The sequence below is a fragment of the Austrofundulus limnaeus genome, unplaced genomic scaffold (genome assembly GCF_001266775.1).
Source record: "Austrofundulus limnaeus strain Quisiro unplaced genomic scaffold, Austrofundulus_limnaeus-1.0 Scaffold359, whole genome shotgun sequence".
Classification (NCBI taxonomy): domain Eukaryota; kingdom Metazoa; phylum Chordata; class Actinopteri; order Cyprinodontiformes; family Rivulidae; genus Austrofundulus; species Austrofundulus limnaeus.
The window spans coordinates 361,272-373,494 of NW_013952761.1; the positions used below are offsets into that span (position 1 = coordinate 361,272).

The 12,223-nt window shown below is 39.5% G+C and overlaps 1 protein-coding gene across 5 annotated transcripts in view; it reads left to right on the top strand.

The window, feature by feature from the left end:
• The window catches only part of dachd (dachshund d), a 127,842-nt gene that overhangs the window by 76,129 nt on the left and 39,490 nt on the right, over positions 1-12,223 (top strand). For 3 of the 5 annotated variants that reach the window (XM_014023207.1, XM_014023205.1, XM_014023206.1), the window contains exon 3: positions 694-885. In XM_014023207.1, coding sequence (XP_013878661.1) covers positions 694-885 — 192 coding nt within the window. The remainder of the gene's footprint in view (positions 1-693; positions 886-12,223) is intronic. The other 2 variants (XM_014023209.1, XM_014023208.1) reach the window with 1 other exon arrangement.

The window sequence follows — 12,223 nt, forward strand, 5'->3', positions numbered from 1 at the left end:
GTTTAACACAGTGTAAAAATAAAACAATAATGTTAATGAAACACCATAAACACCCTTTGCATTGTTTTTTGTTTAAACACTCACCTTGACACTCAGAAAAAGGCTGAGGTGTAGTTTTTGTTTAATTTAGTCTTTCAATCCAATTTTTTTAAACCATTTGGACATGTAAAAAGTAAATCATTAAAAGAATTATTAAGACACTATTCCCTAACTGGATTTTTTTCATCCTATAGCTATGTTTTTCCATTCCAAATTTTACTACGTCACATTGTATCTCAACGCCTCCTTTATTTACACAGATCCATTGTGTAATCTAAGGTGTACACACAAAATGCTCGCAGCACACATTTTTATCTTGACATCTGTTCCCATCAAAGAAAAAATCATCAATATGGTCTTGGAAACATTCATAAAAATCATACGCTGCCACACACCCATAGACTCGTCCCATCAGCCTGATTACCTGCTGTGAAGACATCTCATCAAATGATGAAAACTGAGTTCTGATCTCTTCAGAGCTCATTCACCCAAGTAGATAAAAATAATTCAACACTTGTTAATAAAGTGCTTTTTATTTGTGTCCTGGCTTCACTGAGGCATGTCTCTGTGGTTTTCTGCAGGTGCTGWGGCTCAGCCTCAGCAGGCGTGTAGCATGTCTGTAAGCGCTCTGTCTCCTCTGCCTCCTCTCACCAGGCCTGACAGCAGCCGCGGCAGCAGCTGCCAACGCAGCCATCGCAGAGGCCATGAAGGTCAAGAAGATCAAACTGGAGGCGATGAGCGGCTACCACAGCAGCGCCAACCACCACGGAGCTGATGGAGAGAACGGAGACCTCAGCTCCAGCGTCGGTAAAAAGATGCACTTTTGCACGCGGTCACAAACACTTGGTAAATACAGGCCTCAGATTATTTTACATATTGAGACTTAAGATGAGTTAATAAATAGATAGTTCAGATCTTTTGAAGCCAGGTTCTGTGGAAAGTCTTATTTATTGTAGAAAGCTTTTTGAACAACCTCTCTTTGGAGAAATATCTAGTAACTCATACATTCTGTGTAAATAAGAATGTATTATGAAGCCGATGCCAATGGAAAGTTTATTAAAACAAAACAAGCAGGAAGTTTTTGAGATTGGAGTTGTTTAAAAATGACATAAATCCATTTCGGCCTTGGCCCAACTCAAACTACTCATTAACTCGTTGGTAAGAATTAAATCCTTGTTCTCTAAACTGAGGTCATTTAAAAAGCTATATGCAGCAGGTAGGATATCAACTTTAAAAAGATCTGAATAATTCCTTTAATGCTGGTTTACTACAATCCGCACAGATGAATATGCCAAAATGGCTTGATATTTACTGTGTAATTTATATATTTATATAGTTTTGTACAAAACTCAAAAAAACATGTACTTAAGTTGATCCTGTATGAGTAAAATGAAAAATAAGTTTGTTTAAAAGTTAGATGCCACTTTTTAATTTGGGCCTTTTTACAAAGGATTTATTATTGCTGTAAAACTTGGTTGTTAGTTTTAAACACTTTATAAACAACCTTTTTGTAAACATTTATGAGACACTGTTCAGACATTTTAGTAGTTCAAGTAAATGTAATTTATTACCAGTTGCTCAGCTTATTTTTTGACTAAACAACTTTATATACAAAACAAAGTTTGTGTTTTTAGACGGTCATCACTCACACATGCAGGTAACGCACTAACAAATATTTGATATTTAAAATCTAAATAATGAATAAAAATAAAAGTACAGCAATTGATCTAATAGCGAGCCTACTTCAGTGTATGAACAGTGCATTATAACTGTTTAATAAATAATTAATAATTGATTTTGTTTACAAACTTATACAAACCTATGTACAAAGCAATAATAAGTCCTTTATAAATAATCTCATGTAGAAAAGTGATACCACAAGATTCTCAACTTTATTTGTGCAGCACATTTAAAAACAACTGTTAGTACAATACCAACAATAAAAAGACAAAACAGAATGGAAGACCAGAGGAACAATTAAAACAAATATGATAAATCATGAAAACAAACCACAGAAGCACAAGTCAACTCTTGCTACTAAATTAAAGGCTTTTGAAAACAAATGTGTTTTGGGATAAGATTTAAAAACACCAAGAGTTAAATCCTATCTGATGTGAAAAGACATATATTAAAGTTAAAAAAACACATTGATTTGATTTNCCACTTTTTAATTTGGGCCTTTTTACAAAGGATTTATTATTGCTGTAAAACTTGGTTGTTAGTTTTAAACACTTTATAAACAACCTTTTTGTAAATGTTTATGAAACACTGTTCAGACATATATTAAAGTTAAAAAAACACATTGATTTGATTTTAGGAACTGTTCAGTGACACATTAAGTTTTGCCTGACAGAATTCTACAAATGTGTCTGGCAACTCAAATCTGGTTTCRTTTGCAGTCCAACTGTTTATTCACGACTTATATCACGTTTAATGAGTTTAAACGTGATTTAAAAGTGATATGTACAGTAAATGTGTCAGAGTTCATTTATCAATCAAATCAAATCAACTCTTCTCAGAGATATTGACCAAGAGCAACACTTTTAACTTCAGTGTTAAACATGGAGAACTCCATTTTTATTGAAAGGATTTTTGTTGTGAGCTGCATCACACAACAAATGCAAACTAACAAATTATTTGTAAGTGGAAACAGTGAAATGCTTTTTGAAATCCTGTTGTTACACTTAACGTTTTTGCTTATCAGCCTCTTTTATTGTAAATAAAACACAAAAGCAACAAACATTTAAAATATTTTGACGCATATGGGTTTTGTCTTTTCCTCGTAAACAATGACTCCATAAAGTAAAAAAAAAAACTTAATCACTAACAACTTGTTTTTCTGTGATCAATTATCTAAGTTTCTGTCAGTTTTCAGCCTAAATCCTGAAAAGGCTCTGAGGTCTTACTCACACAGCTCAACATAAACCAAAGATTTGCATGATATTTTCAGGATACTCCTGTTCTTATATGCTCTGTMAGATGTTAAGCTATTGATTTTGCTGCATTTGTGCACACTGGAAGTCAAAATTGGGTAATAGGCATCTGTTTTCTTTCTCAAGTCTTTTAATGTTGAAAGAAAATAAAACAAATAGCTTAATTGCTGAGTGAAGCTGTGAGCACAGTTTACCAAAGCTATCAGCTTTTTAACAGGATCTAATTGAATTGCTGTGAGAGGGTTTTTTTTCCCCACTATGTGCCATTTCAGTTAATTATTAGCACTAAAAAGCAGAAGGTTTTCTGTAATATCACACACAAGCACTTAGTGAATTAAAGAGAATGATAATGTACGTTAGCGCAGATTCATGAGCCTTTTCAGAATTATAAACCAGATGTAGCTTTGGTTGCTTAAATTAAGCTCTTTATTCACTTGCTGTAATAAATGGCCACGTGAATGCATTTCTGCTCTGTGGTGTGCGGGATGAAAACAGGATGTGTTTCAAAGCCGATTTAACAATGCAAAATGCATAAAGTGTGAGGTCATCACTTGGAGAGAATGGAGTGTGTAAAAAAAAAAAAAGTAGAATACGAGCCTGCGAGGTCACGGAAATAAAGATAAATGTAAGCACCAGCAGCAAGGCTGTGGCAATGGAGCTAATAAGAAGCTGTTTTATCTTTTTACAATTTAAATTGTAACCTTGAGTCCACAGCCAGCCAMACGGGCTCCCGAAAGAATCATAATTTTGGCAAAAGGGGGGGGGGGGCAGTTCTAGAAGCACGGGCCGCAGCATTAGCTCCCTGAGTGAAATATATGGCGGCGACGCCTCTCAGCCCCATCCACAATCAATTGGATTCTTTTCCTTTAATATTTACTCGCAGCGATGAGATGCTCGTCTGCATGGTGATGAACAGTCTGCCACTGGCGTTTGAAGGTGACCTGTCAGTGGCTATGGACAAATCTCTCGCTCGCAGAAATGTAGAAAATAAATCATTAGGGGCAGGCAGTCAGACAGGGGCCCCTTCTCTCTGCCTCACTCTCCTCGGATTTAAATCAGCTCAGATTTATGATTTGAATTAATGCTTCGTTTGGTCAAAGGAATGCTCGCAGAGACAAATGATGTTGGGTACTGAAACCATCCTAATATTGATTACTGGGTGTCGCGGCAATCTCTTGTTTATATCAAGCACTCTCCTGTGACAGGGTGGCCAGCAGGAGTCATCCTGATAATACGCCAGAGATATATGGCCCGCTCTGCACTGCAGAGCCATGAAACCGAGCAAACAGCATGCTGTCGTTTTCATCTCTGCACAGATTTCTAACTCTTCTATGGATTTTGTAATTTCACACACACAAAAAAAAATTTAAATAAATAACAAAAAAAAATAAGCGCAGACTCTCTGGGAAGCGTGACGGCGGAGTTATTTAACATTCCAAAAGTGCCTCGCTCTGATCTGATTTATGAGTCTGGCCATTTTGGAGTGTGAATACGTAGCATGTTCGGCTCTTGAGCTTATTATCAAATTGCAATCCAAATATATAAATCACTTGACTGATACAGTGTGGAGTGGGCAGAAGGGGGAAACGGGTTCTGGCTGCCGTTTTGTTGCAACTCACAAAGCTGACTTGGGAATTACTCCATGYTGTTTTTTTATTTTTTATTTTATTTTATTTTATTTTTTGTTTAACAGGCCCACACCGCAGCTGCTCGGAAGAAACGGACTAACGTTTGTTTTTTTTTTTTACAACCAGTCGGTTTAAAAAACCGTTGTGTTTATTTAAACAAATCATGTTACCACCAACACAGGTATTGATATGATAATGAGCCCACTTCTGACAACACCACTAAGGATGCAGATCAGGTCAATGTAGAGAGCAGCTCGCTACATAAAGCCATTGAAGGGAGGAAAAAAGAAAAACCTTCTGCAGCTTGAAACACAGGTGCTTCGTCTCAGTGTCTGTCTGAAGCAGATCTTGTGCTGTGAAGTGCTCCGAGCCGGCGAGTGAAGGACACTCTGTACTGTTTGTGGAGTTGGATAGCTCGCCGCAGTCTTTGTGTTGATGTAAATTGAACAGGCTAATGTTTCTCTCTCACATTAAATATTAATTACAATTAGACCTTCCTGTTTGCGTCAGTGTTATTAATTATGGGATTAAAAAGAGAAACACCCCCCTCAAAAAAAAGAAAAAAAGAAGGAAAAGTGTCAGCAACAAATTCTCGTGAGGAGAGGTGGAGGTAAAGGTGTGTACGGTGAGGTTGTCCCCCCCCCACACACACACACACACATACACACACACACAGTCTTTAGTTGTGCAGAGAGAGCCCTCTCACAGCACAATGTGAATTGTTCCTGCGCCTCTCAGGAAATGCCACAATTACAGATCACAGACCAAACAAAACATGTGTGCTGCTTGGCCTTGAGGGGGATAAACCGCCCGCCGTTCTCTCCCAGTGCATTGACCCCAGCCGCAACCTTCATTACTGGCAGAAAAATTATTGTCAGCTGCCCACTAACAAACACCTGCCAGTTTCAAGAGAAGGAATTTTTTTTTCTGTCATCCACTGAAGAAATATAAAGTGTTTATTTCCACCCACAAAAACGAGMAAAGTGCGTTTCCCTGTCTCACTTACGTCTCTGTCTTTCACCCTGTGTCTCTCTTTGGCCACCGGGTGCTGCCCTGCCACTCATCTGACTCCTCACCACGCTGCACTAATGGAGCTGAAATCCTGTTTGTAATTAGATATGGGAATTCCGCTGTCATCAGCCAGATGATGCCACAACATGCCGACCAAACAACTCACCGAAAGACAACACCGCAGACAGAAGGAGACACAACAGTTGTTGCTTTTCTTTCACGTTCTTTTGCATTTTGACCCGTGGCATCTCACAAACCCTTAGGAACGGTTCCATTCAACATCAGCACCTAAAATTCTCCAGCTTCTTCAATGTCTGGAGCTGTTGGATGGGTATTGGCAGGTACCTGGCGTGTTGCCTTGCAATAAGATTTAAAAAAATGTTCAGGGTGAGACGATAAGAAAGGGGTCATCTGGCAAATTTGTGAAAAGCCCCCACAGTCGTGTTTAGCCTGTGTCGGTGTGCACGTGTGTGTGCGTGCATGCAAAAAGAGAGGGCCTTGGCCCCTGAGAGCGCTCTGTGAGGAGACCACAGCTGTACACTCCCAGCAGCTAATTGGTCCTTATCTAGCTGTCCCATTCATCTTCATTTTTTACCAATTACTGAGCATTATCTGTGTTCTCAGTTGGGTATGGGACTTAATCCTTTTTGGTTAAGCTGGTGCTACAGCTTGCAAATTTACAAATGGAAGAAAAGGGGGTGGGTGGTGTTAGGCTGGGGGAAGTAGGTGGGAGAGTGTGTGTGTCTGTGTGGGTGGAAGGGGGGGTGGCATCGTAYGGAGGGGCAAAAGTCCGTGCTAAAACAAACTCTGAAACTTCCCGTCATTCCTCCGTGGCACAGAGCTGTCAATAAACAACGGCATCACATGAAGGAGAAGACGGGAGGGGAAGAAAAATGGAAGGGATCAATTATTGGCGTTATAATTCAAGTCCTTGTTTGCAAACGTTGCAGGCTCATTGATTAGGCCGTCCTTGTTGCACTCACTATTATTGACTCGTTAAAACCATATTTTCTCATCATCAGTGGTTTTGTGCGCACAGATAACGGCGTATTTTTTYTTACAGGCGCTGGCATTAATTATTCAGCACGTAATCATTTTAAAACACAGCAAGTCAAAATCACCCTGTTTACTCTGCTAACAGTACATTGCTTGTCCAGAAGGTACATCAAGACGCTACAATCTGGGACAGTTAGCCTTAATTTTCCGAGATCAATGCATAACTAGGCTCCTCTCAATATGGGGTCCGTGCTTGACCGTGTTGCAGAGCTGACTGAAGTCAGCTTGGAAACTGTGCACTAATTACCGGAGTGTTTACTGCTCTGCTGGAAAGCGTTTGTAACATTTAGGTCCTTACGAGAGAATCTGTGTGCTCGTGACAGTCTGATAAACCAGACGGTAGGATCTATGTGAAGAAAATTAAAGTTTGAAAATTATAGCCATCACACCTAAACTGGATAGAATCTGATCACAAGCCTGTGTGTGCTTAACTTATACTAATGCATGCGAGGAGATAAAGGCATGCACACAATAGCAGAACACACTCTACTTCAGCACTTTGATAGGGATCTGTTTGGTCACACACTTTGCGCCAGCTGTCAGCCCGGCTCCACTGCTGCGATTTAATTAGTCTGTTTATGTCCTTTCTAATAATAACGCTCTCAGGGTGGAAGGACACATCCAACAAGCTAACTGCACACTCCAACCTGCTAAGCTGCGCTGGTGCTGGTGGCACGAGCGCAGCTAGAATGTGGGCCATGATGGAGGATTGTTTCGTCTTCCTGTGCCTCCAGACAGAGCAGCRGCCCTCGGGCTCAGATCTAGCATCACCCCCCTAATCAATCCTAACCTTAACCATTAGGGGATAAAACATGCACTGACCTGATATAAGTGTCTAGGGGCAAGTTCATCCATCTTCCTCTCATGCGCTCTTATGGGAGCTTTTGTCAGCCAAAGCTCTTTGGAGAGACGAGATTGTTGCCATGGGCTGAAAAGAATCCAGTTCTTGAACTTATCGTAGCACCTCTTTTGCTGAGACTTATAACGTCCGATTTGTTCAAGTTTGTTTGATTTCTTTTTTTACTTGGATAGCTAAAAAGGGGTTTTCAAATCTGCCTCTGGTGGAGAAATGGGTACCAGTGGTGGTAACTGAGTCAGACACACTGAGCAAGACATGGATTGGCAGAGCAGAGCAGCCAGCCTTCCAGTCTGAGTGAAGAGCTTGATGGGTCCGTGTCTCTCTCCCGGGCTTTGGCCCTCACCGTCTCTCTATTAGTTCGCCAGGCTCATGGGAGCCAGGTGACAGATAAGTGAGGGACGACACACACATTTTAATAGACATTTCAAAAGATAAACCTGATAATCATTTCTCTCTTTAATGAAGTCTAATGTCCTCGTTCTAATTCCGGTTGCGTCGGCTGTTAAGCATCAGCGTTAACACTTGAATATGCATGATTGGGAAATTGTGAGGCGCGCTGATGTAGCTACAAAATACACAAACGCAGACAACTGCAGAAATAGATTACAATAACAGGGGGGGAATTGATTAAACATTATTTCCATAATGATCCGTATCGAGTTCTATCATGTTTGAGTGGCAGCCGAGTTGCAGAGAAGAAGACATCCAAGGAGGAGCGAGATGAACGGCRAGCCACAAAAATATTTGTTTGGATGTCTCATGTGGTTAGCTCACGATAACGGGAGCGGAGCTATAAAAAAACAACTGACCAGTCGAGTTGTCATCCCTCATCAACATTAGGCCCCATTCTTCATTAATTGGATAGATTAATTTGGAGCGCTTTGATGCGGGAGGGATGCATGTGTTGGGCTGTCCCCTCCTCACTATTCTCTGTCAGGTTGAATTTAGCCAGGGAAGGGGGTGACCTTTGAAAGTGAAGAGATCAACACAATTTGAAAAGACAATGTCACTTGGTGTAAATGTGATACGTGTAATAAATGACATTCAACCTTTCAGTGATGATAAGCTTTCGCAGGTCGGAGTAATGTGAAATATACGTGGCGAGTGATTCTGTCGAATGCAGGCACTTTTCACATGATGGTGCAACATCCGAGCCTTAGATATCATCATTTCGCTCTGATTATGTGTAAGAGGACACATTAGCATAGCATAATGATATTACAGTGTACACAATAACAGTAATGACACTATGATGACAACAAAACGACAACCTCTTTTGCTGTGATTACACTGTAACAATGTCTTATTCTGTGGCGATACAGTAATCAGAAAGAGAATCAAAAAAACATTTATGTGAAAAAAAATTGTTCTGCAAACGCACTCTGTTAGTTGACTGAAACGAAASATGCACATTTTTTTTCTTGGTTCATATCTCAATTATGATATGGAACCCTCTTCCAAATAGAGCTATCAGCCAAACTGAACCCAGACATCTTCACCATCACAAAGCCTGTCCTTTGGGACTGAGATAAAGAGGGAAAGCGTTAGCAAGTTCAAACAGTGTGAAGGAATTTCACAAATCAGCATGCCTTTCATTCTGTGAACAAAGGAAGGAAATGCTGTACAAATAATGTAGAAAATTTCTAAGTAATCACTTTAACCAAATAATTTAAATTAAACTCTAGTTCCCAAAAGAATATTCAAACCTTATTAGGCCTTATCCACATTGCATAATGCGCAATGTGCAAAACAAACCAATTCCGCTGCATTTATTGTATTTATCTGTAAATACTTAAATTAGATTTTGGGAAACCAATGRCTTTACTTTCTTTTTTGTACATACCTACTAATTTTATTGTATTGAGCGAGTGTTACAAACCACAACAACAAYTGGACCACATTTTACCATTTTGTAGTTATTTACATCTAGATTTGTCCTTTTCACTATTTTAAACTTCAGTTGGACACAGAATAAAGTGATGCTTAGGATGCATTTTATGTATGCTCAAAAGTTGGAAATTGTGTGTTTATTATTTGTTGGAAAAATCAATTGAAACTATACATTCTAAGTAGAAATTCTAACAAGTAAAGTTGGGGAACCCTGACCAACTCTGACCTTAAAATCCAAAATGACTGTGTCTCGCATGAAAAAAAAAACAATTAAAATTAAATAAACAACAGGCATGAACACACAGCAAACGGCGAAGTGCGCTGCAAATACACAAATGGTTCAAACTCTACAACATACAAAAGAAAAAAAAACGGCAAAGGAAAAATACTGCAAACCCTCAAAACAACTGCAAGTAAGAAACACTGCRAACTCATTCTACAAACTGAAGTTACGGTTGCAAAATGGAAGTGCACCACACTAAATTTCTTGTGCAAACAAATGTTTTTACTGAGGGTCTAGTCTCATAGGACTCGTTGGTCGAGTCCCCCTAGTGGGCTGGTGCACTCCTATTTTGTGGAGCGAGTTTTCAGCGTTTGTTACTTACAGTTGTCTAAGCTTTTTAATGTTTTTGGTATTTACATCTTTCATGTGTTTGCAGAGCATTTAGCCATTTGTGACACATTTGCATGTGTTAGCCTCCATATMAAAGGAGTGGTATCAACAGTAATAACCATTTTGTTCTCTTAACTGTTAGTTTGTATTCCAATAAATTGGTTGCAATCATTGTTCTGTCYGATATATACAAGGAAGCATTGCTGGTTTGGCTGCATTGAAACACATTCAATTATTAGCTGATATTTGTAATATTAGCTAGCCTGGTTGTTAAGCACAAAATTRGTCTTTAAAAAAAGCACAAAATTAGTCAAGTCCATTTGTTTTCCAAGTTGCAGCTGTCAATCAAAATGCAACAATTGAATCACATTCATGTATTCAGTAAATTGTTCTAAATGTACACATTATCACCACCAACTGGCTTGGCATGGGTATTAYATGTTTACTTTATTTTTGTCTTTTAATTTGAATAAGGATATGTCTTCTAAGCTAAAAGTAAATGATCCAGTTAAAGGCATGTCTAAACTAGTTTAGCTACGATCTCAATCTCTGCTGTGTCGCTGCACAATATTTACCTTGCACTGCACTTTTCTCTCATGAAGTGGCTTTAATTGAGGGATGCTGAAGGTGGTGATTCTAATTTTATAGTTAAATTGGATTATCCAATGACCACATGCAAACTGACTCCCAACCCTCCCCCACCCACCCACCTACCTACTCCACTAACGCGATATGACGGCAGAGTGGGCCGTGATTGATAACACTCGTCAATATATTTCATTTCAGGAGCTTTAGTCAAATGACAACTGGTTGTCATTGACTGAAAGCAATCTTTTTAAAAGGGGAGCTTTTTCTAAGTATCAGATGAAAATGATTCCTCTGTCTGCTTGGGTGTCACTGTCTGCAGGAGCTTTATTGATTGGACTTGAATATATTCCACCCGCAGTAGTAACAGCTGCTGGTAATATCTCCTTGCTCTCCTTCTGCTCTCTCCTCCTTTGCTCGCCGCACTTTTCCTGAGCTTGAGGCTTGTTGTAAGTGCTCTGGTGTTGGGCCTCTCTCACGTATTCTGTGTGTTTATCAAGAGTGATGTGTGACAAATGTAAAGTGAGCCTGGTTCCGACCCAAATTAGAGGAGCAAGCGCCGTTTGCTAATGTATCCTGAAGGTTTGGGTCTTTTGGCCCTCTGCCCCATTCCTGTGCATGACTGCGTTAACTAAACCCACCATTGTCCCCTCTCCCCTCCCCACGCTTTTTGCGCTCTGTGTTATCAAGCACAAGAATGTTGGCATTGGCTGGTAAAGGTCATTTACTGTAATGAGATTTGCCACATGCAAGCATATGGCCTGATTATTGCTCTGTTCGTTAACATTTTCAGCAAAGAGACAAATAGACATCTAAAAAGGGGAGGACCGGTATCAGACGGAGCAACGGGTAAAAAAAAGAAAAGAAAAACATGTTTAGCATTTTTGTCTTTAAAGATGAGATGAACGTCTTCTGCAACAGATCTGTCAGAGGGATGATGGATCTTTCAATTTACATAAGGAATGCATGCCACCAGAGCAGAGGATTTAAATTATCCTATAAAAGCTGCATGYCTTCAATTTTATACACTTAAAGGACAAACACCTCTGTCTGTCACTGTGATAATTTCCAACACATGTTACACTCCAGTGGTTTGCGTTGGAAGGCAATTATGTTACCCCATCAAATCAGAACTCTTCTCTTATCGTGGTTCCTCCTACATTACGTAAGGCATTTTGGCAAGAAAGTTTTATCTATCGGAATCATTGCAAAGTGCTTTTTTTTCGTATCCTTGCATATTAAACAAGTTTTGTTTGTTGATGCGAATTAGCTTGAAATGTATCCAATCATCATTGCTCTTTGTGTTTTATTTATTTATTTTTTACAGAATTGTGTATTCTGACCTCAACGTGGCATCACTGTCTGAGTGTGTGTGTGTGTGTGTGTGTGTTTGTGTGTGTGTGTGTGTGTTTGTGTGTGTGTGTGTTTGTGTTTCCCTCCCTTTGTTACGGCACTCTCTTTATGTGTCTGTTTCATGTTGTGTGTGTGTGTGTGTGTGTGTGTGTGTGTGTGTGTGTGTGTTTGTGTTTCCCTCCCTTTGTCACGGCACTCTCTTTATGTGTCTGTTTCATGTTGTGTGTGTGTGCATACGTTGAGTGCGAAGCAAGTA